We start from the raw sequence: 26883 nt of genomic DNA, 5'->3' as shown, positions 1-26883 counted from the left end.
ACTAAAGTAATCATAAATGATTTCCCCGTAGCATGCAGATGTCATTTGGTTATCTGATCTGGCAGCAATTTTTTTGTATTAGGACTTCAAAATTTACAGTATAAGACACAAATATTATTAAAATGACCCTAAACAATAGTGTGGAATAGTAAAGCCGTTTGTCTCTTCCCACAGGAGGCGCCACATCCAACGAACGCAAAGCACTGATGTCAGAGTTGAAGATCCTCATTCATATCGGACACCACCTCAATGTGGTCAACCTGCTTGGCGCTTGTACTAAGCCAGGAGGTCAGCATCTCTTTCCAATTCCTTACTTTACACAGAGATAATTATTTACTCACTCTCTAAAATGTGCAAAAAGGGGTCAGCTTAAAATATGGATGCCAACACCGTAAGTGTAAAACATTTTGGCAAAATACCGAAGAACAGAAACAAAATTAAAAATGAGTAGCCACGTCATGCACAAACCTACCCCTCCACGTGTCTTCCCTGACTTTTGAAGTGATGTTTTCACAGCATTGTTCTATTAAGAGGCACTTGAAAACCGTCCAAAACAGAAAATGTTCTTTTGGTCATTTACGGCTGAATTGTTTTTCAATGATGGGCGTGTTACTGAAAAACAGTAATTATAGTCATTTGTTACTTCATTTAAAAAGTAATTATGTTAGTTCACAGATTACTGTCACTCAAAAGTAGTGTGTCTAGTTATATATTACCGTATATGCAGTACTTGCATCAAAGTCGGCCCCCCAGAACTACTTTAAAATAGCCAGATCATGAAATTAATAGAAAAAAGCATGTACACCAACCTGTGGAAGCAGGGAACCCCTAAAATTTTTGGCTTGTTCATTCTTGAGAGCTTGCAAATGAACACTTAGTAGAGACACACCATATCAATTTTGTCTCTGGGCTTCAAACCACTTAAATATTTCCTTCTCCATTTCTATGTACTGTTTATTTTATTTCGTTTTTGTTTTTCTCCCATCATGGTGTATGGTGTAAAAATAAATTCACGCTTTTACAGTAAATTCTGTGCTCACGATTGCCCCATTGATTGAGTTGTTCCTCTATGAGCCACGCCCCTCTCTATGAGCTGCCTACCATTCGCAACTGGTGACACATACCTAAATATGCGCACATAAACTGACCCCCTGATTACAGTATTTCATTTAAAAGTTGTAAAAAACGCTTAGATGCGAGTATATATGGTAGGAAGAATATCTCCATGAGGAGAAGTTCAGTGTTCTCCTACTCTATACTTGCAACGGGGCCCCGGTCATTGTATTCAGTTGTTTTACACCAGCCTTTCTTAAGATCCTCAGTTTGTGAGTGGTATGTCACATCGTGAGTGGAGGAAAAAAGGTTAGGAATCAGAAGATATTGTGTCACAGGCGTGATTTACTTATATTAATAGAGTTGCAGAGTAACAACAGTTGGGTTAACATTTCACGAATAACGCATTACATCACTCGTTATTGAGAAAAGTTATTGCACTGCAGGAACGCGTTCTTTTCTAACACTTTAGTCCCATCACTAACCCTTACCATATTATTTTATTCTACGATACATCTCGTCCTTGCAGGGCCTTTGATGATGATCGTCGAGTTCTGTAAATACGGCAATTTGTCCAACTATTTACGAAGCAAACGGGATAACTTTGTTGTCTACAAGGTGGGTCTCCTGCCCGTCTCCTCGATTGCTCAAGCTCTACATAGTTTTAAGCGGGCCATGCATTTTGCATCCAGATTGCGGACGGCGAGGCCGTGTCATCCGGGACGGCGTGCGAGCTCAGCGAGCTGAGTGAGCTTATGAAGCGTCGTCTGGAGAGTGTTGCGAGCACTGGAAGCTCGGCCAGTTCCGGTTTCATCGAAGATAAAAGCTATTGCGACTCGGAGGAAGAGGAAGAAGGTAACAGGCTGCGTTCGTTTTGGGCTTTTTTCCTAACCTCACTATGCACTCTTCCGTATCGCTATGTTTCTTCTGTCTAGCCACCATCACCACTATCCTGCTGCTGCAAAACACTGGAGATAGCAATGACCTACATTTTGTTTCATATTTATGCCAAAAAAAAGCATGCATTTCTTTTTAGTATTCTCATTTTTCTTGCCTCATAGCTTAAGATCTTATTCATCTGAAATACTGTTTGTTAGAATGTCCTGGCAAATAATTATTCTCATTTTAGTATGAGCTTTCATAATTTATTTAATTGTATATCTTTATTTAGTCTGTTAATTTTCAACTGTGTTTTTGCTGTGCAATGCAAGCACATTTTGTTAAAAATGGGAAAAATAGTCTGATCTCATCTCATCTCATTAGCTGCACCGCTTATCCTCAGTAGGGTCGCGGGGTGGAAAAATAGTAAAATACAAAATAAAATATTTTATAAGAATAATAATTGAGTCATTCATTAGTATTATTTCTAGTTTAGTTTTATGTGTTATAAAGAAACTGTTTTAGTAGATTGAATATATTTATTAATGACGTATTTGTAGTGATGTGAATAAAATGTAAAAAAATATAATTAATTTAAATTATTATCCAAACGTATTTAAATTTGGAGCCAGAATACTAAGACAACATGATTTGGGGGTAAAAAAAAAAGCCATTTATATTTCCTAGTGAAATAACAAGAATATTAAAAATGTGTAAAAAAATGTCCGCCATATTCCTAAGCAAATAATTTGCTCATTTTATTAATTCATGAATTGTTTTAAATGTTATGTAAGAATTTGTTTTAATTTTTTTAGGAATTAGAGCTCGTTTTCTGCAAATCTTATAAACTTTTTTTCATGATTGCGAATTGATAATTGATATATTTACCTTAAATTGCTGATCTGGCCAACAATCTTGAAAAAAAGTGGTGCCCAAACTTTCTCATTTGGAAACATATGTTGGTCTGGAGAGGAATGAGTGCCACCAATATGTACTTGCCCAAGACACACCATAGGAAATGGTTCCCCTACAACCCTAGTGGTTAACGGATCAAACCAACCAAGCAACCAAACAACCATTATAATGGTGACACGGCGGATGGGTGGTTAGGACACAGACTCACGGTGCAAAAGTCCAGAGTTTGAATCCAGCTACCGCAGCCTCCCCATGCAGAGTTTGCATGTTCTGTGCCTGCGTGGTTTTCTTTTGGGCACTCCGGTGTCCTCCCACATGCATGTCAGGTTAACTGGCCTGTTCAAATTGTTTCTAAGTGTGAATGAGCGAGTGAGTTGTTTGTCTCTGTGTCCGCTGCGACTGGCTAGCAACCAGTTCAGGGTGTCCCCTGCCCATGGATGGGCTCCAACATTCACGTGACCTGAGTGAGGACATGGATGGATGGATATCTAAAAATAATATAAATAAAATAAATTCAATTGCCCTGGAATTCCTGTTAACCAATCATGTAGAAGTAATGAAATTTTTTAGCGGATGACAAAAATATTGGTACTTATGACCGCAACCTCACTAACATTAGCATTTCTCTAGTGGAAATTTTATGATCAGGAAAGAATAATTATGATTTTGCCAGTAGTTAGTATTTTTATTGGTAACTATTGAAGTGATGAAAGATTGAGCACTGGATTCTGAAAAATATAAACATATACCCACAATTAGGTGTAAAAAAAAAAATGTATATTTCTAACTATATGAGTATGTTATACAATGTATGTAAAATGATTGGGGTTTTGATCAGCCCAATTTGAGCAATACCATGACAAAGGAGGCTGATTTTTGGGGGGGAGGTATAACCCCAACATTTCAATACTGGTACACGATCAATGCAAGTTTGACACAGTTTAGAATAATAAATTGTCTGGTTCGAAAAAAAACAAAAACGTTTCACTCATGTCTTCATGGGGAAGGTGAGGCCTTCCGGGGTCAATAAATGTTGCATTTAGTGTATAATTTAGAAGCAGGAAGTACATATCACAATGGGTAAGTTGAAATGTGTGCTGTAGGGTGCAGGTTGGGGGTCCGGAGAGCACTTGAAAAAAGCCCCACCTGAGTACACAACTAATCAAACCTAAATAACACCTCCGGAACAACACGTTGGCCATGCAATTCCTGAAGGAAAGAGTGAGGATCAGTGAAGAAAACAAATCTGCCTCCAGGCCCAGTGGGGCAACTTCGGCCGCCCGCTGGACCAATTGTACGGCCGGACAGGAGAAGGAAGCGTCCCGCAGGACACAGACTGCAAAACAATCTGAAGGGGAATGTTTGGGACTCGGTGGGAAGGGCCAAACAGTGGCGTAGGAGGGAAGGAAGTAGCTGTGTGGGTTCGGGGCACTATGTGGGAGGGGCATATATAGGTGGAGAAGGTGTCATTTGCTAGGCTGTAGTTAGTTAGAACAAGCTTTACCGTGAAGAATCAGAGGATAGGAAAATGCTAACTTTTTTGGTGTCCTGCATCTGGCCCTGTGAGGACAAATTTATGATCTATATTTGAGGTAAGATCAGGCCTTAAAAAAAATCAGCCCGACCCGACCCAGGCCTGCAGGTATGAAAGCCCAACTGGCCCGAGCCCGACCAATTATTACTGCATAAATTTGGGCACCAAAACAGAAAAATGACATCATTATAATGTAGATCCTTCTTTTCCATAGCTAACAGCCTTTAATGCTTTGTTTAGCTTCCAATAAGGGTCTGGATTTTGGTCAAACATGTTTTTGCCCATATTCCAATACAAAGCATCTGCTTGAGGTATTCTAAAGAACATTTGGACAAGCAAGCATTTTGGAATAAACTGCTGTGGCCTGATGGATCTAAAATAGTTTTAATGCCTGGCAGGAGAAGATCACAGCATTCCAAGACAAACAATTGCTACCTACAGTAAAATTTGGTGGTGGTTCTACCATGCGTGGCCAGCGCAAGTATTTGCAACCTTGCTATAGTTGAAAGTCGCATGGATTTCAGTCAGTATGAGCAGATACTTATGGACAACGTTCAAGAACTAGTGACAGTAGAAGTTGAGCTGGGGCTGGCTACTCTAATAAGACACTGCTCAATTCTACTAAAACATTGTTGCAGAGGAACAACCACAACTATCTGGAATGGTCATCTCAGCCCCAAGACCTGAATATTATTGAAAGTCCGTGATGTGATTTAGAGCAGGCTACCCAACCGAAGGAAACCTTCAAACTTGACTAAACTGAAGATGTTTTGTTGAGAGGAATGGTCAAAAATACTTTAGACCAGAATCCAGGCCCTCTTTGAAAGCTATATGAAGTCTTTATAGGCTGTTATCTCTGCAAAAGGAGGAACAACTAAATATAAATGTATTTTTTCTGTTGAGTTTCAAATATTGTTTGAGTAATTGTTTTACAATTTCTGTAAGTTGTGTAAACTTAATTTTGCTTTGCAAAACATCCCTGTGTTTCTTCTGCTACATGATTTATTTAACTGAAATTGCTGTTCCAAACAACCAATGAATTACAAATGAAAATCTTGAAAACTATTAAGGGGTGTCTAAACCTTTTCATACGACTGTATATGATATACCATACTTTCGCTTTCATTGCACTTCATATAAATCCAGAGGGAAACATGTTTTTCATTCGAGGACCTTTCTCCTCTGTTTTTCAGAATCCGAGGATTTATACAAGCGCGTTTTGACTTTGGAAGATTTGATCTGTTACAGTTTCCAAGTGGCAAAGGGCATGGAGTTCTTGGCCTCTCGCAAGGTATTCAAAATCATGTACTGGTAACGTGTTACGCAACAGCTCCAATTTAATTACAGCAATTGAAAATTATTGTGTGCAATGGTCATGTTGTTTTGATTGCCATGTTTGGTTGCATAAAAAGAAGGACCAGAGAGCTCAAGTCCAATCTAGATTTTTTTTTTTTTCCATACTATTCTCAGGTCACCACACCTGTTAATTGTAGTCCAGCAGTTATCTGTTTTTTCAAATTGACTGTTTTTGAAAGGCAGCCATTTTTATATATATATTCTCCTATGGGGTACTTTTAATTTTAGTCATGCATTGCATTATGTTTCTTTGTACAATCGCTGACTGCCTGACCATGTTTTACATTTGGAGTTGCTATGAAATACAGAAGGCGGTGCAGTGCTGTCAGGCGGCCACCATTCACAACTGGCTTTATTTTACCCTGTCCTGTTCAGTGTATCCATCGGGATTTGGCAGCACGGAACATCCTTCTCTCCGAAAACAACGTAGTGAAGATTTGTGATTTTGGGTTGGCCCGAGACATCTATAAAGACCCTGACTATGTGCGCAAGGGAGATGTGAGTCTTTGGTGGACCCTCCCTTTCCTAACTGGGCCTTCATTGGCTATGGATGGATAGTATGAACTATGGTGTGCGTGATTTTTTTTCTGCCTTTCCAGGCCCGCCTGCCACTCAAGTGGATGGCTCCCGAGGCCATTTTCGACAAGGTCTACACCACTCAAAGTGACGTGTGGTCCTTTGGCGTTCTCATGTGGGAGATCTTCTCACTGGGTGTGTATTAACAAAACTGCAGTTCCGTTTTATTCAGTCTAACAACAGGTATGTCAAATATAACCCAATTTGCATTAAATTATTAGTAGAAAGGGAATAAAAGTGAACTTACACTGTAAAAAAATTTTTTTTTATAAATAACCACCAGCACTGCCAGATAAATTTTAAGTATTACTTTCTTTATCTTATCTTAAAAAACATTGGCCATTGGATAAAGAGTTTTTTTGTTATTTATTCAAATGTCCCTTTTGAAGATAATTGGCCTCAAAATAAAAAAAAATTCCTACCTCCATAAACTGGAACCGAAATTATTTTTTTAAACATTTTCTATGGACGATACACCTCAAGGTCTTTTCAAATGTATAAAGTTTGTTATTCTTGTTGTTATGGGTTCCAGCACCCCCATTACCCAAGTGAAGATAAGTGGTTTGGAAGATGAATGAAATGAAAGAAAAACATTTGTTTGAAGCGGTGTTCACCAAAATACACAAAATCAATTCCTCTCATTGAAGTACCTGAAATACTGACCCACTACACTGCAAAACTTGCTCAACACTGTTGCCTGGTAACCGCGTCCAGATTGTAAACGCCAAGTCTCGTCAACCCCGCTGTTGAACCACTGCGAGGGAATTGTGCGTGGCTTTTGCAGAAAGGGTGAACACTTCAATAGTGGGACTCAACAGGACATACTTTATGTTCGAACGTCACCACGGGAAACCAAGAGAAAATCACAGCTAATGTAAAAAGAACAGGGAGAAAAAAACCTGGAGGCCAAAGCACACTCATTTTGAATGCAAAAGTGTGACCAATCGGCCTGAATCGACGTCACTTGGATGCATTTGTTTTTATGCCCTTACGTGCGCGGAAACATGTACACGTCTGGCTAACGTTAATCAGCCGAATAAATCTTGGGAAAAAAAGAATCATAGAAAATGAGCAACTTTCATTTATGCACTGATTGAGTGTAAAAATTAAAATGGTTGAGGACTCCTTTCCATGCAGCGCACGTTCAAAGTAGGTCAAGTTAAGTTCAGGAAGGAGTAGTGGGGGCCTTCATCATTTTTGCAAAGAAACATTTCTATATTTTTAGTTCACCTCTTAGTTGATGTTATTTAAACAATCCTTATATCAGTCTGAGTCATCATTACTGGGTTCCAAAGTTTGACATGTGCTAATAAAATGTTATGAAGGCAAATGGTGACAACTTTAAGAGTCCAATGTATGGAAAAAGCGGCAATCATTTTATGTCTCAAAGATGTTGAAGTCTTCCAAAAGCCTTTAACTAAAAATCCTCTTTTTCCACATGATCTGAGCTCAAACATTTCACATTTGAGTTCTAGCCGTAACTTTTTGGAAGCAAATAAACTGCAGATCCTGCTTTTGAGTGATGATTACTCAAAATGTTTTCATGCCAAAAAGGTTGCAGCCACGATCATCACGTTATGAGGGGAACGTGTGAAGCTGTGCAACTATTTAGTCCATAATCAGTCAGTCATTCATTTATTTGACTTGTCTATGTGAAACATTAGTTTTATTATCATTCTCCTCACCTGCAGGGTAACAATTTTCAGCGTATTAGTCCGAAAAGGGGTTTAAAGGAGTTGTGATAAAATCAATAATCTTAACAAATCAACTACCCCTGAGAAAATAACTTAAAAAAAAAATGGGAAAAAAAGACCAATGACCTTTATTTTTCAAGCAGTCGAGGTGTAATCCAGACCAAACTAACGCTGGAATAAACACTGAACCTTTAACTGTATTCAGTCTGGAATATGAGGATTAGTGGGTCAAGTACACCATGGAACCCCTCTGTTTGACACATAGAGATGATGAATAAGACCCATCACATTTTACTCATTTGAATATTCCCCCTAATTGTAATCAATAGATTTTTTTTTACTTGATGTTGGTTCTAGGACTGATATTGGCTGGCAACCAGTCCAGGGTAGCCTCTATCCACTGGAAGCTGACATGGGCCCTTGTTAAGATAGGAGCTTGAATTAATGAATGACTGATTTTAGTTCCTTGAAGAAATGTATGGATTTTTTATATACCAAAATTTCAGACATCTTAATTTTTGAAAATCCTAACACTGACAACAGACTACACAAAGGTCTGAGTGGTGGGACATTTCTGGCAACATTGTCATGTTTACTGGTACAAAAAATATCATACATCTGCACAGTAATACATTACGTCTTGATTTCATTAATAATGTACATAATATAATGTGAAACTTCAGCAATTTTCAAAAAGAAAATCAAAAATTGTTGAAGTTAAATGAGAAATAACTTCAACCCTGAATAAATAAAACCTTTAATATCTTATCGATTTTTCATTACCACAAAGGACCGGTGAAGCACATCATTACCTGCCTCCCCTGACTACACTTTATTGACACAGTTACAATTCAGATATTCCTGATGTAATTTTATGACAAATTTTACCTCGTGCAGGTGCGTCGCCATATCCTGGCGTCCAAATCGATGAAGAATTTTGCTGCAGACTGAAGGAAGGCACTAGGATGAGAGCCCCGGAATACTCATCCTTGGAAATGTGAGTCTTCTTTTCACTCTCACTTTATTGCAGAGGACAAAAAACAGGGGTCAAGCACTTTGAGTCCAATGTTTTATTCTATATGCTCAACATTTATAATAATATTGTTATTATTTTGTTGCTTGATTACTTGTGATAAACAAACAATCCAACCACGCGCAAAACATTTTCACTTTTAATGAGCCACACTTTGAGTTTCCGAAGTTTTTATTCCTCATTGTGCTTTTCAGGACTTGTTTTCAGTTGCACTAAACAATACACTGACAACTAGTAGTCAAAATATACACACTGTTCTTTTATTTTGGTAATTGGAACAAACAGGGGGCAGCAAGGCAACACAGTGGTTAGCGTGTGTACGGCACAGTTCTGAGGTCATGAGATCAAACCTTCCTGTGTGGAGTTTGCATGTTCTCCCCATGCATGCGTGGGTTTCCTCTGGGCACTCCAGTTTCCTCCCACATCCCAAAAACATGCATGTCACCTTAATTGGCTGGTCTGAATTGTCCCTAGGAATGAATGAGCAAGTGAGTTGTCTGTCTCAGTGTGCCCTGCGAATGATGGCAACCAGTTCAAGGTGTTTCCCTGCCCACTGCCCGAGGATAGCTGGAATGGGCTCCAGCACCCCCGCGACCCTACTGAGAATAAGTGGTGCAGATAATGAATGGATGGATGGATGGAACAACAGGATCAGCCTTTAGTCAACACAGAAATGGATTACTCACTTTTACACTGCAGAATACAACCTTTTTGAATCATCCTCTGACTTTGCATTTTCAATTGGATACTTTATATTTTTAAGTTTGGGTAGACTGTATGTTTTCAAAGGAGTTTAAGTGTTTGAATAAGGAATTTGTACATTAAAAAAAATCACTTATTGTGAGAGTAAAACAAAGGAAGGGGATTCATGTACTTAGTAGACAATTTTGAACCTGCCACATATTCTTCACAGTAAATGAAGTGGACTTTGTCTTCACATTGTACCTGGCAAAGTTGCAGCGCTGTAATTTATCAAGTTTGGCAAAAAGCATTAGAGATGAACAAGGGCTGATCTTAACTCCTATTTCCTACGCATAAATCTAAGATCCATGCAGTTGTGGCTGGAAACTGTCAGGAACGGCTCCAAACACACACTGTGCCTAATTAACCTTGAGCACTTGAAAAAGATTCATCAAGATATCAACAGCTTTCGTCTCACTTTCCTGAGACAGGTCTCACATCCATCCAGAGGAAGAACGCTTCACACTGGCCCGTCCACCTCCGTTCATCCGCTTTTCATTTTGGACATTGTTTTTTTTTTTTATTCTTTCCAGCAAAAACAATTAACTACTCTGGCTTGGCTGAGACCGGTGTAAATGTGTTTGCTGTGGTTTGAGCAGTTGTGACAACCTGTTTGGAAAACAAAAAAGATGTATGGTGTATCTGAGTGTTTCAACTGTTGTAGGCTGGTGGATGAGAAACTATTTCCCTGGATTTTTAAATTAACTATATATATTTATCTTTTTTTTCCACATTGCTTTTTTCTACCGTCTTACTGTTCTGGAAAAGGACACATTGCAGAATACGTTGTTGTATACAGTACTCACCGGGTAAGGCTCTGTGTTTCTGACGTTGAAGCCACCTTATGTAGCTATGGAGGTGGATTTTGGAGCTAGTCATTATCCCAAAGACGGAGCCGGTATGTCCTGATGTTTGAAGCAAGTTGATTTATGCCTGCTGTTGTTGCTGTGCACCTCTTGCCAAATTTCTTTAAATAAAAATGTTGTTTATCATATCAGTTGCGTTCCTGCTTTCCAGGCTGGTCTGCTTGCAGCTAGGTTCTTTAGGTGCCCTGGGTTTATAAAGTAGCGCCTCAGGAGTTCTTTTGTATAGTCTTTGTAGCATTGCTTTTTGCCACCACCAGCTTGCTTCGACACATTCAGTTGCTCACAAAGGACATGGCATGGGAGACGGTAGCAAGGCATGTCTATGGTGTGTCCAACCCAGCACAGATGTTTTTGGGGCTAGAGCTGCTTCCATATTAACAATGCCGGTTGAATGTCCGTGTCAGAGTATTGGTCTTCCCAAGTCAGGTTGAGAATTTTTTAAAGAAATCTGATATGGTACATTTCAAAGCTTGTTTTATATGGTGCTGCAAGGCATGGGGAACCATGTGGGTGACTGCTGAGAGCAAGAGATTAAAAAATACTGGTGCCAAGACACAACCTTGCTTTACACTGACATTGACCTCCCATTTCAACTCTGGCTTGCTTTAGAATGGAGAGGAACCTGGGTGGCGCCTGAAGTTTGTGGAGTTGTTTTCAGAGCATTTTACAATTTATGGTGTCAAATGCTTTACCGAGGTCGATAAAGGCAATGTAAAAGTCTCTATGCTGCTCTTAACATTTTTCCAATGGTTTCTGCAAACCAATTATCTGGACTTTAAAAAACCACATTGCATTTCAGTTAAAGTACACGCTAAGATGTATTCCACCAGCTAAGACAGCATGATTTTTGCAAGAACGTTGCCTGCTGTGGAGAGAAGTGATATACTCAAACTGTTTCCACGGTCTCCTCTGTCTTCTTTCTGCTTGAAAAGGACAATTATTTTAGTATCCAGTCGTGGGGTACTATCTCAAATTTACGGATTTGGGTGATCAGAAGATGTACATGCAAGTAGATCAATTCCACCTCTGCCGGGGTGCCATCAGGTCCTGGGCCTTTGCTGTTTTTTAAGTCCTTAGTGGCCTTGGATTTTTCTGCAAAGTAACGAGGGCTCTTCTTGGTGTTGCATCTGAGGCATAACAGATGCCTCGTCAAAAAAATTTTTGTTCATCTTTCACATATTTTTATTTTTTTTAAGGTTTTTTTTCTTTGACGAACCAGTAGATTGATGTTTTTGAATTAAAATTAAAAAAAAAATTCTTATAGTGAACACAATTATCTTAGAATTTGATTTTTGTTTGAGGAATTGTTTTTATTTCACTGCATTATAACTATATTTTGGATACACTTACAAGGACATTTTGTTCATCTTTAAAATATACCATTATACCTATTTACTTTAAGGACTTTTAACCATATTTTTTAGCTTGTTTTATATATTAAAACAAGTAATACACTTAGATTGAACACAATTATTCGAAAAAATGGATTTTTTGTTTTAGTTTTACAGCATTTTTTGGATAGTTCAGCTCATATTAGACTATATTTTGATATTGTTATTTTTCTACTGAATACATTTTCCATAAAATAATCTTATAAATTGACATTATTGTTTTGACTAAAATATGTATTTTCATATAATATTTAATATAAAAATAAAATAATCAAAATTAGTATATAATCCAATTGAGTAACAAGTTTACTTGGAAATACATTTTTGATAAAATTACTAAATAAATCAAAGCACAGTGGGGATTATTTGACCACCGGGTGTCACTGTATTCTGTAGTGCAGCTAAAACCGAGTGCTGAAAAGCACAAGGATGAATACAATCCATGGAGACTCGAAGTGACCAACTGCACTATAAATAGAATAAATTAAATAAAACATTTCTCAAACTACTTTTACAAATGCACTCGTATAGATAGAAATTGTTCTTATGTCTTTGCCTTTTTTTAATCAATATTGTTTTTTATTAATAAATTAAGGTTATTTTTTACCAGCAGAAGGTGTTAAATACCACACAATGTCCATTTAACTAATAGAACAGAAATGTTTCCTGAAAGAATTATAAGCATTTTTTGCTTTTTAAAAGCTATGTAAAAAAGTCTTAACAAATTAGTGCTCACAAACACATTTAATAACACAGCAAAGCGAATATGTGATTGTTGGCTTCAAAACAGGGCCACCAAAAATGACAGGGGATGCTTCTGCAACAGCTCGAATCTGGCGCCAAATGCTCAAGTCATTCAAGATTTTGCGTTGTATTCCGGTGGGAAAGAAGAAAATAGTACTCTGACTGATGCGCATACAACTTTTGTTCATCAGTACGTTTTAGGCAGGAAATGTGTTTTTCATTGTGATAACGGTGATAACAACTCACTTTGTATGGTCTGCATTAGACTTGTGACATCCTGTCAGTGTGGCGAGGGCCCCCACCTGTTAATAACTAAATGACAAAAAAACCCAAATGCCAAACAGAACGCAACAAAGGTGGCGGGAAGCGGGCTTCGATATTGGAACATCTGTTTTTTGTATTAATTTCCACTCATTATGAAAACTGACAGGAATACCAGAAATACTCTGAATGAAAATGAAAAAAATATTGTTACTGACTTTATGGCAAAATTTTAACCCCTTAACAGTCCTTTAAAATTCACCTAAAATCCCAAACCAAGACGTACCCAACGTAAATTGAATGCTATTGATGAACAGTTTGGTTTTGGTCTCTTTTGAAAGGCAACACTATGAAGTTTTGGCCCCGACTGAAATAATCACAGCAAGTTCTAATAATATTGAGTGTTTTAGTTGGAACATACAGAAATAGAAAACCTTTATTTTTGCCTGATATATTTATTTTTGCAATCACATGCCTGCAAAAGAGTGTAGCATGGGCATCTTAGCTAGGAAACCGCTGAGACAATAGCATGAAGCCTTACTTGATCCTAGGTCAAATTTGATCACAATCTGAAAAACTAAACATTAGTATTATACACATTTTTCTAGGCATTTCGAAAAATGGTATTTTCGAGATACCAAAAGAACCAGTACCTGGTGACAACATACAGACACGTATTTGCTTTATCCGCCTTGTGTTGAGTTATAAATGTTGTAATCATTATGTTGGGTTGTTTTTTTTTTTGTTTTTTTTAAATTCTATTTGCTTAATTGTTTTCTTGGTAAATCTGCAATGTCATATTGTTTCCTTGAAAATTGTTTGTTTTGGATTGTTGTTTAACTGTCTCAAGCTAATCTTGTTCGGAACAATGTGCTGTTTAAAAAAAAGCAGATAAATAGATAAACAATTAAATAAATCTTTATCCAGTAAAAAATGTAAGAGGTTGGGTCGGAAAATAGATATATGTTTTACTTTGAACTTTGAATCTATATTTGTGTGGGACTTGTGAGGAAAGCAGGAGAGGATCGTACAAAACCCTTAATATGTATAATATCCAGCTAGAAGGACCAATTGCTTAGTTTATAGTTTAGTAGACACTCAAAACAAAAAGAGAATACATTAATGAATATAGAATTCTCAAAGAAAGCTGGAGAGAACTGTACAAATACCCTAAAAAATTTCAACCTGTTCTACAGGTAGATGGTTCAGATCTGGCTCAAAGGACCAAATAGTAAGTTTACGGTTTAACAGAAACTCAAAATAAGATGAGAGAGAATATGATGCGTGACATAGTTACCTCATGTGCAGCCACTTAGCAAGGTTTTTGCATTTTCCTCAACCTGAGGTTTTTGAATCTTTTCCTTTCCCTCATGTAGGTTTTAAATTGGGGCATACTGTAAAGGGGGTCTGTGCAACCCTTCGAGCCTTTTCGTGATCAAGGGCTGTACAACTAAACATGGCTTGACTTGACTTCACTAGGTGAATGAGGAAAAAAAGAATAAAGAGAAAAAAGTGGAGAAAAACAGATTGTTACGTGCTTGGACATGCTGCTTAGGATTAGTGTCAATTTACATTCTGCGTTTTTGCTAATGTAACTTCCTAAAATAACAACGTCTGCTATTTTAAAATTATATTCATGTGGAATATTCTAAACTCCATGTACCACCATCCTTTAGTTGAGTATAGCGAATTACATAGTCACGAAGTATCTGTACTTCACTCTGGGGCCCACACCAGATGTTGCGACTCCCCATCTAAACTGGACCTGCCATTTGTGTGCTTGAACACGCTAAATATTTTGGCACCTTGTTTCATCACCTCATGCTTAATGTATGCTCTTACTCAGTATTGTTCATGTGTGTGTTTGTAGATATCAGACCATGTTGGCGTGCTGGCAGGGTGAACCACAGGAACGACCCACCTTCACTGAGCTGGTTGAGCAGTTGGGGGACCTCCTACAGGCCAGCGTGCAGCAGGTAAAAAAAAATCTTTTATGGGGGCATTGTGTATTATTTAGCACCTCCCAGTGGTAAAATAACCTTATTATTTAAAAAATATATATATTTAGTTTAATGATAAGCATGCATTAAGGGAGCTGTACAGAATTTGGAACCTTTTTATTTACTGGACATCTCTTAATTTTTGTAACATCGCAGCCTCAGTAAACTTTTGGGGGGTTTTGATCGCTGTTTGCACTTAACTTGAAGCAGGCCTTTTCTTGCTTTCACCGTTATCCTTTTACACTAACACCTAGAAACAAAAAAACCTTGTAGGGTTGAGTATGACGGAAAAGTACCGTATTTTCCGCACTATAAGGCGCACCTAAAAGCCTTTATTTTTTTTAAGAGCTGACCATGCGCCTTATAATACAGTGCGCCTTATTTATGGATCAACATTAAGTCGCAAAGTCTTCCAACTAACTTGCAGCCGCCGACTAGATTTTCCCCCGAATGCCAAGTAGTCAGCGGTGTATCCTGGGATTTATTTACCGGCGTTTCATTGGCTAACCAATGTGTCAATCATGATTTGAATCGATCACTATTGGCTAAAGTTATTTGGAGGTCAAGGGACGGATCCTTTTTATCATTTACAGGCTGGCATTGGCTTAAACGGCAAAACAAAGCCTGCAATTGGCCAAAAAAAAATGTGTCAATCATCAGTTGAATCGATCACTATTGGCTAAAGTTATTCAAAGGTCAAGGGGCGGATCCTTTTTATCATTTACAGGCTGGCATTGGCTTGAACGGCAAAACAAAGCCTGCAATTGGCCGAAAAAGATGAATGTGTATAGCACGTGGTTGACGGCATACAGAAAGCATTTTTTACTATACTGTATTTGTAAATATTTTATTCTCCTGGATTTACTACACTCACGGATATAAGAGGACATTGGCTGCACATTATTATGAACACAACGACTTCGGTGAGCTACTCCGGCTATATATTATCCCTGTATCTTGTTTCAGACTGAACTCGATGTTTCTGTGATAAGCGGTGCAGATAATGGATGGAATGGAGTGTCTATTTTTAAATTAAACTCAATTCCAAGTGTTTATTGTCATATGCACAGCAAAGTTGCGAGCGAAAAAGAAAATAGAAACTAAGGAATGGCATTTCTTGAATCCCAAGACTTTAACCTTCCGAATGATGGAATGATGCATTTGAGTCACATCGTACGGACACCGCATCTGCACGTGTTCTCGACACGTATTTGCATCTTTGCAAGCTTTCGGAATGTTAAGGGGGTAATAAGTTTGACTGAACTATCTGACTGTTTTGTCGACGTTCCCATTGTAGCGCCGTATAATCCGGTGCGCCTTATGTATGTCAAAAATAGGACCAAAAACTATTTTTTGGGGTGCGCCCTATAGTGCGGAAAATACGGTAATTACAAGGGCTCTTTGAACTCAGTTGACATACGTAATACAGAAAATCTTTAACTTCTAATGACACCTGAAACTATGCACCCCATCTTTAATCATTATCTAAACATGCATTTTTAAATACTCCTAGATCAAGAAATTGTATTTATTTATTTTTTATATTATTTATACAAATTGTGAGGCTCACTTAAAGGGAGCTGACATGAGTGTCTGCCATCTTGCTGCTAAAGGGGGGGTTACCAACAAAAACCGAAAACCTTGTGGAAGAAAATGTGGAGAAAAATAGTGCCTTGGTCACTTCAAGCTTTTATTAGTATTCTTCTTGTGTTTAGAATAGAATAGAATAGAATAGAATAGAATAGAATAGAATAGAATAGAATAGAATAGAATAGAATAGAATAGAATACAATAGTCTTTATTGTCATTGATAGCAAACATTGTTTGCAAACGAGATAAAACATGGCACTCGAGGATAAACAAATCAATGCCTTAAAAGGAAAAAATAAGATAATAGGAATGTCTGAGTAAATAAGCAAACATATTCATAAGGTAGTGCTTTGAGACAAGCCTAAGTTGTAATAATAGTGCAATAAAATATATTGCGTCTTAAGAATAGTGTGATCAAAAGTGGTGCAATGACATCTAGCAGCAATGAATTCCCCAAATAAGCTGATAAATGAGATATGTATACGACTCTTTTTCGTTTGCACAACCCAATACAGCGACATATTCTGTTTTAAAATTGACACTGTGCCTTTAAGTGCTTTTTAACAGCGTTAACATTTTGTGTTTTCTTATATTTTTTTATATATCACCAGAGCAGTTGTTGATAACATTTTTTTTGTATTCCCATAATCAAACGTATAATATTTAGAAATGAATTTATGGTGTTAAGAAATTGCAAAATCTGTGGTACAAAAGCAAGTTGCAAAAGCCACAAAGCAGTAGGAAGTGGGCTTGGCATGTCCTGGTCCTATGGCTTGACGAAAAGCAGGCAGGAGGGCGGGAGGTCAAGGCAAGCAGCTTACAGTAGCCGGCAAAAGGAAGTCGCACTCATCGCGAACAAATACTTGGCACGGATGACGATGACACTATCGGCCTTTTATTAACGCTACAGAAGAAAGGCAAAACATTCCAGCAGGGTGTCTTGGGACAGTGTTACAAATGTTTCACAAATTGTTTGGTTCTTTTTGAGAATTAAAAAAAAATAATGGAAAGTATCTGTAGTGAAGCCTTGAAATTGTGAAACTTTGAATGTGTTTTGTTCAAATCAGTCTAAATTTCTATTTGTACGCCCTCAGTGTAATACAGTGACGTGCTGTGTTGTTTGTGTCTGGTGAGGCACAGTCAGATTTAAAAATAAATTAACATCTCATTCATCAATTGATTGGCAGAGACAAAATCAATGAATAAACTACAGCATAGAGAAAACAATTTTTTATTGTAATAACTTTTTATAAAGTTTATGCGCTGGTCCTTTTAAATAAAAGCACCCGTAACTATGAAAAAAGTCTGTCAAGGTAAAAAAATATTGGACGACTTGACTTTCTTTTAGCTTGCTAATACTATAACTGAATCTATTGTTTGTGGCATAGGTGTGTGCCAAATCAGAATCCTTGGTCTCACTATCTCCCACTGCCATGAGGCAAGATAATTGCGTGCCTCACCCTGCATCACCAAACGCTTAGCGCAGTAATGCGTTACATACGTTTTACTTACTAATTGTATTAAGAATATTCTTAATACAGTGTGAAAAGATGGCAATTTTGATAAGAAACTGCCAAGATTGTGAAGTTAAATGAGAAATAACTTCAACAGGGAATAAATATGACCATGTAAATGTTTAATTTGATTTTTCCTTGATGACAGGTGAGGCAGATCCTCACATGCCTCCCCTGACTGCACTTCACTGGTGTAGCAGCACAAATATCTCGCAGTACTGGGCTTCTTTGGATGCACAGTTGCTACCATTAAGCGAAATAGTCTAGTATTTTAGTTACAAGCTGTACTTCACATATCACTGGGTGACTTTGTATGAATGCATGCGTTTGTATGAGGAAGGCAGCCACAAACCTATTGCAAATCCTCAGACCTTGTGTGTTTGTTTGGCCCATTAAGGGAGGCAAACACTACATACCCATCAACACAGCTCTGCTGGCCAAAGTTGGAGACTTGGACACTAACAAGATGACGGAAGAATCGCCCACCCGGCCCGGTTCACTGCGCAACTCTGGTGGCACCTGGTAAGGAAGAGATGGGGCTTCACCCCTGATTTGGACCCTTGCACAATTATAGGAATTAATCCATGAGGTTTTTTTGCCCTGGCACTTTAAACTACTTCAAATAATCCACTGTTTTACATAATACTTTTGTTTCTCTTTCCAAAAGATACACATTCTATTAAATCAAGTAGAGTCAAGTAATATTTATTTTTATAGCATTTTATCAAAAGGAGTCTCAAAGGCTGCACAGACCACAGATGATTGCAAACTACAGACTATATTTACAACATCCCCTGGTCTAAAACCTACATGAGGGCAAGGAAAAACTCAAAACCTCAACATGAGGTAAATGAAGACACCTTGAGAAGGGATTGCACTTGAGGTAATCCCCTTCCAGGATGCCCAGGCTGAAACGGATGTTGCAATAACACACAATACATAGATATTGTCAACGTGAAATATAGGTCATTCATAAGCTATAGAATTGAAGTGTGTATTAAGACTAGATTTACACAGTTCCACTGAGGTTGCAGATCGAAGTGTTAATAAGTTGGGCAAAAAAGCAGGTCATTAAAGTGTAGTTATAATCACTTGAAATTGTACTTAAATTGAATCCAATTGAACAAAGTACAATTATCACTAAAATATACACGAGTAAAAATGTTACTGAGAGTTATCATGGAAATAGTAAGAAGGAAGGCATATTTCGCTGAGTCCCATGGCGAGGAAGTTGGCATGTGCTTTACGTTCTACTGCTAGAGAATATTTGTGCTTAGCCTGCATTTGCACGGCAAGTCATTTATTCAGAGCCCTCAAAGACATTCAGTGCCACACTACACCAACACTTGAAATATTTATTTCCCCGTCGTGTCATATTTCATGAACCCCTCTGGCATTAATGTATGTTCAAAGTATGTTTTACTTATGAGCTGATGAAAAGCAGCGATGACAGTTGAAACCTTCTGCCGAATCGTTCCCGCTGACTTTTAGCTATTTAGGATGGCGCCCGTTCAAGACATTGTTGCTCTATGTCATTAAATTCCAGCAGTTTTATTGCCACTTGGCTTCCCCGAGACGTAAACACTGACACGGCTTTTCTTGGAAAATCTTTCTGTCAGGAACATCAAGATCAGGCCGGAAAGCGTCAAAACCTTCGACCTGGTGACTGTGGATGGCCACTGTGATCATGCCCAACAGGTTGGCCAGATGGATGGGTGAATGGGAGGATGGATGGATGGATGGATGGATGGATGGATGGATGGATGGATGGATGGATGGATGGATGGATGGATGGATGGATGGATGGATGGATGGATGGATGGATGGATGGATGGATGGATGGATGGATGGATGGATGGATGGATGGATGGATGGATGGATGGATCTGTAGCACCTAAGATGATAGGCATGAAAAGCAACTGGAGTAGTTTGATGAGTGGTAAAAATAATAAAGGAAATACCAGAGTCAAAATTAATTGAATAAAAGCCAGCAGTTAAATGAATAATGGAAAAGAAAATACACAGCTTTCAACATAAATCACAGTAAAATAGTATTTCTGTTTGGTTTTAGGTGTTAGATAAGAATGTAAGATGTTTTCCAATACAAGGGATCCTAAATTCATGGGTATTGCTGGTTTCTCAAAGTTCATGAGACCACACTCAAGAACAAACGAGCAATCCAATTCCTCCTGCGACTTTGTTGCAAAGCTTTTTATTGAAACAGATCTTCGCTGTGGATTCTTTATCTGGGGTAGCTCACCGCTCGGATCACCGATACTTACAATCGCCCAAGGAATCGAGGAATTTTCCTGGGAGGGAAAAAAACCTGGCCAAAACTCGTTTGGATTGAGTTTTTTCTCCATTGTGACTCACATCGTCACAGGAGAAGTCAAGAAAGAAAAGGAGACATTTGTTTTTTCCAAGCACTGTCTTTTTAACAATTGCTATTTATAATCTCAAGTCCCGTCTGTCGTCTACGCTGACGTGCCTGTCCTGTTTGCAGCAAGCAAAGACCAGAAACTGGCTATTGGCACTCATTATTATGGCTTTAATGTCACTGATGTCAGCGATGTATTTTATTTGTTCCTACCTCACCTTTAAAATGGGGATTACATCCTCCCCTCCTTTCCTCATGTAGACCCTCGTACATAACTAAAGGATTTCTATTTTCGAATTTTCAAAATTGTAGCAATGGACGGACGGATGAATGAATGAATGGAGCGACAAAAGGATGGACTGGCGGATAGATGACAGTCCATCAAAGTGGTTAGGTTTCAAAGGTGTGAATTGTAGTATAAATGCATCTAAAAGTTATTTGTGTGTTGACGATAAGCAGGGCGTGCAGTGCGACAGCGGCATGGGCCTCTCGTCCGACAATATGAACACTCTGAGGAAGCTGGAGACGCTGGCAGGTCGACCTCTCAGTATTATGGCCCTGGCGTAAGTTTGTCACACACGCCCACATACGTGCATACATAAGTAGAAGAAAGACCTTGAGACAACGTTTGAGTGTTGCACTCCTTTCTGTTTCTAGTAAGGATTAAGAGAGATCACAGAGGCGTAGGGTCTTTATGTGAGAAATGAAACTGTTGTTCTTAAATCCAGGCATGCTGACAGTGATCTTTGTGTGTCCTTGCTTGGCAAGTGATCACTCACAGTCAGAACGCTTTTGAACTTTTTACAAGGAGAACTCCCCCTTCTCACCCATTTGTGTTGCCCTCACTATTCGTCTTTCTTCCGCTCTGGCCGCCTCCTTTTGTTCAAAAGAAGTGTGCCGATTGGTCACTGGCACAGTGTGTCCAAATTAATCATCGTCATCATTATGAGTGGAAAATGAGGGGAAAAGATTCTTCTTGAAAAACACAATTTCTAGTGACTTCTTTTATCTTTATCTTGAATGTGCTGAGAAATAGAAAATACTTTTTAAATCGGTGACAGTGCGCATATGTGTGTAACGCAGTGGTGGGCCTGCAAGGCCTTCTGTGCTAAAGAAATCTGTGATATTAATTATATGTTGTCCATGAATAGTTATTAAAAAATTGCTAAAATGTCTGTCAGCTTTCCTCGTTAATCACATTTCAGCCATTACTTGTAGTCAGGATCAGATATCAGGATCAGGCCACTACAATCCGTTGGGCGGGCCCTGAGGCATAATATAAGTGTGGATCAAACTGTTGACTCAGCCAATCAGATTTCAAATTGGTGGGCCAGGGCCTTCTAGCATGATATGTTAGGGGTTTCACAAACTATTGATGATAGGGGGCAGTAACGATAGTATCACAACAGAAAGGTGTCAAACGAACATTTTCAGTCCTAAATCAAATAAAATAATAAATATGACAAGACAGGCTTGACTTAAGGCATTAGTTTCAAGAAATCTATCAACAAAAGACCTTCTTGATAGAACTGAAATTAAAGCATAACTGTATAACAGAGTGATTGAAATCTTCATGAAGAAAGAAAGGGGAATGGATATTGCGCACAAATAAAAATCATTTTTGTTGAGTAAAATGTGGCTATATTACTAAATAATATTGCAATTTTATGAGGTTATTATTCATGTTTTTTTACATTTGTTGCAGCAGTAGCTGCAGTAAATGTATTAGAGCCATAAAATGGTTATTGTGGGTTCGATTGATTCAGACTTAGGTGTGTAATGCACAACTCGCCACTAAAACACTTTTATTTGACTGGTGTCGTTTGCAGCATGAAGGTGATGAGCAGGAGCAAAGAGTCAGTCCTGAGCGAGCCCGACAAGTACCCGCCCAGCATTCCGCCCTTGGACCTCCACCTGGATGACTCGGCCTTGGACGCAGATCTGGAGGGTCACAGTCCACCACCCGATTACAACTATGTTGTGCGCTATTCCACACCGCCCGTCTAAGCTGAAATTAGTGACAACTGTGAAACCGAAGATGGACAAGCGCTCTCTTTTTGCTGGTCTGAGCGGAACGCCGGACTGACTTTGGCAATTTTTGCGATTGAAAACTGGCTCAGGTGTTCGCGTCAGCTCCATTTCAGGCTTTTCTACTGTGAAATGGCCCAGCCTGTTCTAGCCCTGACAGCAAAAGGATGAGGCCTGGCGATGAGCACAAAGAACCAGAACCAAGTTTTTTGTTCACAATTCTAAACACCGTTTAAGAAAATTACAAATAACCCCTCGTAATTCTCTCATCATTTTAGTACAACTTGTTTTTGCCACTATTAAAATAGCTGTGAACTCTTGACCACACTTCAACATAGCTTTGTGTCAACAAAATCCCTCAAAACAACATTGAATATCATTTTGCATCTCTGAAAGGTGCTTACAATGCAAATAATTGTCTACAAGTCATTAAAGAATTTACACTTTCAACACTGTGATTGCAGCTCTAGTTACCTCTTAGCTATAATGTACTTCCATTTAACATATCTGTGCCTAGAATTTGGCCATCATTCCCTTTCCTTATCTTGAGAAAATATATTTTTACCTCATTGGCTGAAAATTTCGCTAATTATAAATGCTTTTTTCACACTTCTTGATGTTTTATGTCAATTTTCAAATTAAAAAAGAAAAATAATCTTTAAAGTAGGCAAAACTACAGTATCGTATCGAGCAGATGGAGTTTATCTGGATTGTTTTAAGAATGTTTTCTTCCAAGATTTGAAATACATACAGCAAAAAAATCTACCATCTGCCAAAGTTATTTGTCTTAATATATTCGTAGTGTAACAAGTTCTATAATTTAATGTGACACATCACTATTACTGAGTATATAATGGAATACATAAAGATGATCATATCCAGCAGAGGATAGATTATTTTGCCTATTTTCCGTATTTATTTTTAATCTTCAAAAAAAATATTTATAAAATGATTAAAATTAGCCACAATATACTATGCTAGTTATTGTTTTTGTTTCTTATTTTAAAGTTTTTTTTCTATTTTTATTTAAAACCACAGTGTGTAATATTTGACCACTAGATTGACACAATGCCACAGTGCACAGTGTGGTGACTGGATTCCGGACAAACATGGCAGCGTTCTAAGTATTGATTCCACTGTGTTAAAGGAATAAATACTTCTCAAACTGTGCATTTTTATAACAACTAACATTTTCATGATAGTTCATGTATTTTTGCCCCGTATTTTTACTGAATTAAAGTTTTTTGTATCATTTTAAAGAACTCAACATTACACACTGTCCCAACTAAAAACAACACATTTAAAATTTGAAACGTTTTCTTGCAATGGGATAAGAATGTATTTTTGCAGTGAAAATACTCATTGTGCACAATTCCTAAAAGTCTTTTTTTTCATATGAAGTTTTTATGTTAATTTTTGCAAAATTTGTTATTGCAACCCTGAATCCCCTGCACATTAGTCCCTTTTTTCAATATGCCCATGCATTATAAAGGGAAAATATGAACTGTGAAGTGTGTTACTTTGTGAAAAACTCTGGTAATTCCAGTGTATTTACTTAAGTATTATCAAAATACTCTGATTTTCTCGTCAAGCCGCAATAGAAAGTTTTTACATACATTTGAGAAAACCCTGCATGCTCATGCGTATAGTTCCTCATTTACAAATTACCACGCAAAAATATTTAGGTTATTATCAAAAGCTTTTTGTTTCATGTGGGAATAATAACATTCCCAATTACAAAGTATGTATTTATTGCAATTGTAAACACTGTCGAATAGGAATTTGTGTATATGAGGGACGTTGAAGCAAAGCTGCATGTCATGGCACCATGCACACGTTTTTGCTGCTGTGTTCACTGATGGGATTCGCCATGTTTGCTTTTCCTTGTCCACCTCCTCATCGTCACTTACTTTGTGGCAAAAGCCTTATCTGCAATTCAACCGATGTCTTTTGAGTTATAGCAGAAATCAATGTTAACTCTTACCTACTGTTCAGGGTCCATTTAACTTGTTTTATTTTGACATTTTGAGAGCAATGCCAAAATAGTCCTATATCAGTCTCGCAGCACACTATTGTGCAAGGGCAGACAAGTCTGCTGCAAGACCTTATCTAGTGTGCAGCAAAAAATAGGCTGATTTTATCTTTGCATGAAAAAATGCCATTGGTCAGTATTTATACTTCCTTCCATTGATCAGCCGAGTAACTGTAACATTAATTCGTATCAGAAGGGGACCACAGATTACCATTCTTTTCTTTTCATTTACTAATTATATGCTTGTTAAGAGTTTAAGGGTATGTATTTTCAATAACTTATTTTGCGCCCTGTGATTGGCTGGCAATCGGGTCGGTGTGCCCTATGCTCACTGCTTGATTTCAGCTGTGATGGGCTGCAAAACTAATGAAATAATTCAAATAAAGTAAAAGTCTGATTAAAATTTTTATTTTGCTAAAAAAAAAAAAAAAAGGAGAACGTGGTGAAAATATATATTCCACTGGAAAATAATCTTTCCTCATTTTAAGCTTTATGTGTGTTGATTTCCTCCCCCCAAAAAGCAAGACAAAAATATATTACAACCTGTAAAAAGCGTTAAAAATCAAGTAAAATCAAGCAAAATTACTGCCCGAAAGAAGTAACCTGTAACCACAGTGACTACAATTTAAAAGAAAATTGCTCTGTTAAAAGATTTAAAAAAAAAATTAAATACAACAAAATGATAGATAATTTTAATACAAATCAGTGTGCCTTCGCTCAAAATGTTGAAAAATGCTGCTCTATAAAATGCGATCGTCAAATTGGGCCCGCAGTCCTATGAAATGTCTGGTTTACCACCACAGTTTAAAGTTTTCTGCAAAAACATGATGTGGCACATATTCGACAACTGTCTTTCTTATGAATACAACTCTAAATCAAGATTTATTACCGACCATGTCGACTATTTTCTGATTTGTGCTAACCGTTCAACTTTATTGGATGGCCACATCAATTAAAACCAATTTTTTGGAGGCTGCAAAAAATCCTCAGCAAACCTCAGCAATCATTTACAATTTTCTCTTCTGAGTAAGGAAAATCCAAAGTCAATGCTAAATTTATCATACTCATCTCTCCTGAAATGTCAAAATCAAAGTGACCTGTATATAAGCGTTAAATGAAATATTAGGTTGCATGGACCGAACGCTAACTCAACAGATCGTGTGACCAAGATTGAAAATGCATCCAAACGTGGGGATTTTTTGTTGTTGTTATGTGAAATGATGGTTTATGCACTGATACTTTTTATCAAATGTATTTTTTTCATATTCAAACCATGTTCTATTTTTATTAAAAAATATTATTGCTGGGAGGTCACTCATTTATCAACAAGAGTAATTATTTCTTTAGCCTCGATTTAAGCTACCTTATGTTGGAAACTTTCAGTTAACCAAAATCAAATGTCAATGAAGCTTATCTGGAATCTTTTTGTGTTTTTGTTTTTAATGTATAGAATAACCTGCAACAACTAAAAACCATGTAGTTTATTTGTCATTCACCTTCATTTGTTTAGCGTAACAAGTTTTATGATTAAATGTTTCACAACACTGTTGCTGAGCATATCAAGTAAAGAAAGAAATAAAGATTTATATATTTATACTTTAAATGCTTTATGTTTTTTTTCATCTGTAGTTTAAGTTTTGGGTTTTTTCAGGTTTAGTTCTCACCAAGGTTCTTAATCACCACTTACATGTGTTGTCATTGCGGGAAGTGAATAATGAAAGTGACCAATGAACAGTAGCTCACCAATGATCATGTTTCAATTTAGAAGTGATATCTAAGGTGCCTTTTGTTATGTTGATGATTTCAATATAGTAGTTTTTAGATTATATAATTATTTTTTCTGCACTGAAGTGAAATACATTATACACACTATCCCTTTAGATTCTTACATTTGTGCCCTTTTGTTTATTAGCAGATATCTATTCCAAACTGGCAGTGTAATTATTTCCAGACTGGCCAAGTGTTCACATTTACATACTGGTTAAAAGTACAGTTATATTCAGAGGTTTGGGCTATTCTGATAATTTTCAAGATTTCCCTTCCTAAATCATTAGTTGTTCAAAACATTAATTTCAGTTTAATATATCATACAAATGACAAACACAGTGTCATGATTACTGATGTGATTCACCTGTGCCCGCTCATTTGGCGCCAACCGCCGCGGGTTCTGATTGGCTCCCTGTCACTATTTGAACCCAGTCCTGTCAGTCCCCTGTTGTCAATCCGTCTGCGAAACTCCGTGTATACTAGGTAAGCCTTTTTCGACCCTGACTCTCAATTGTCCGTTTTTTGCGCCCGT

At 37.6% G+C, this 26883-nt stretch overlaps 1 protein-coding gene across 5 annotated transcripts in view; it reads left to right on the top strand.

Moving 5' to 3' along the window:
• kdrl (kinase insert domain receptor like) overlaps nt 1–26187 on the top strand; it is a 78291-nt gene extending 52104 nt beyond the window's left edge. For 3 of the 5 annotated variants that reach the window (XM_088344696.1, XM_088344693.1, XM_088344698.1), the window contains exons 19-30: nt 175–288; nt 1583–1671; nt 1746–1908; nt 5575–5672; nt 6113–6235; nt 6337–6448; nt 8905–9004; nt 14914–15019; nt 18545–18669; nt 19767–19845; nt 20981–21087; nt 22354–26187. In XM_088344696.1, coding sequence (XP_088200822.1) covers nt 175–288; nt 1583–1671; nt 1746–1908; nt 5575–5672; nt 6113–6235; nt 6337–6448; nt 8905–9004; nt 14914–15019; nt 18545–18669; nt 19767–19845; nt 20981–21087; nt 22354–22531 — 1394 coding nt within the window. In that variant the 3' untranslated portion in view covers nt 22532–26187. The remainder of the gene's footprint in view (nt 1–174; nt 289–1582; nt 1672–1745; nt 1909–5574; nt 5673–6112; nt 6236–6336; nt 6449–8904; nt 9005–14913; nt 15020–18544; nt 18670–19766; nt 19846–20980; nt 21088–22353) is intronic. The other 2 variants (XM_088344697.1, XM_088344695.1) reach the window with 1 other exon arrangement.
• Nucleotides 26188–26883: the final 696 nt, after the last annotated feature.

This window comes from Urocampus carinirostris, chromosome 9, assembly GCF_059441175.1.
Source record: "Urocampus carinirostris isolate Australia breed hairy pipefish chromosome 9, RoL_Ucar_1.0, whole genome shotgun sequence".
Taxonomy (NCBI): Eukaryota; Metazoa; Chordata; class Actinopteri; order Syngnathiformes; family Syngnathidae; genus Urocampus; species Urocampus carinirostris.
This window is presented reverse-complemented; position numbering and strand designations above follow the sequence as displayed.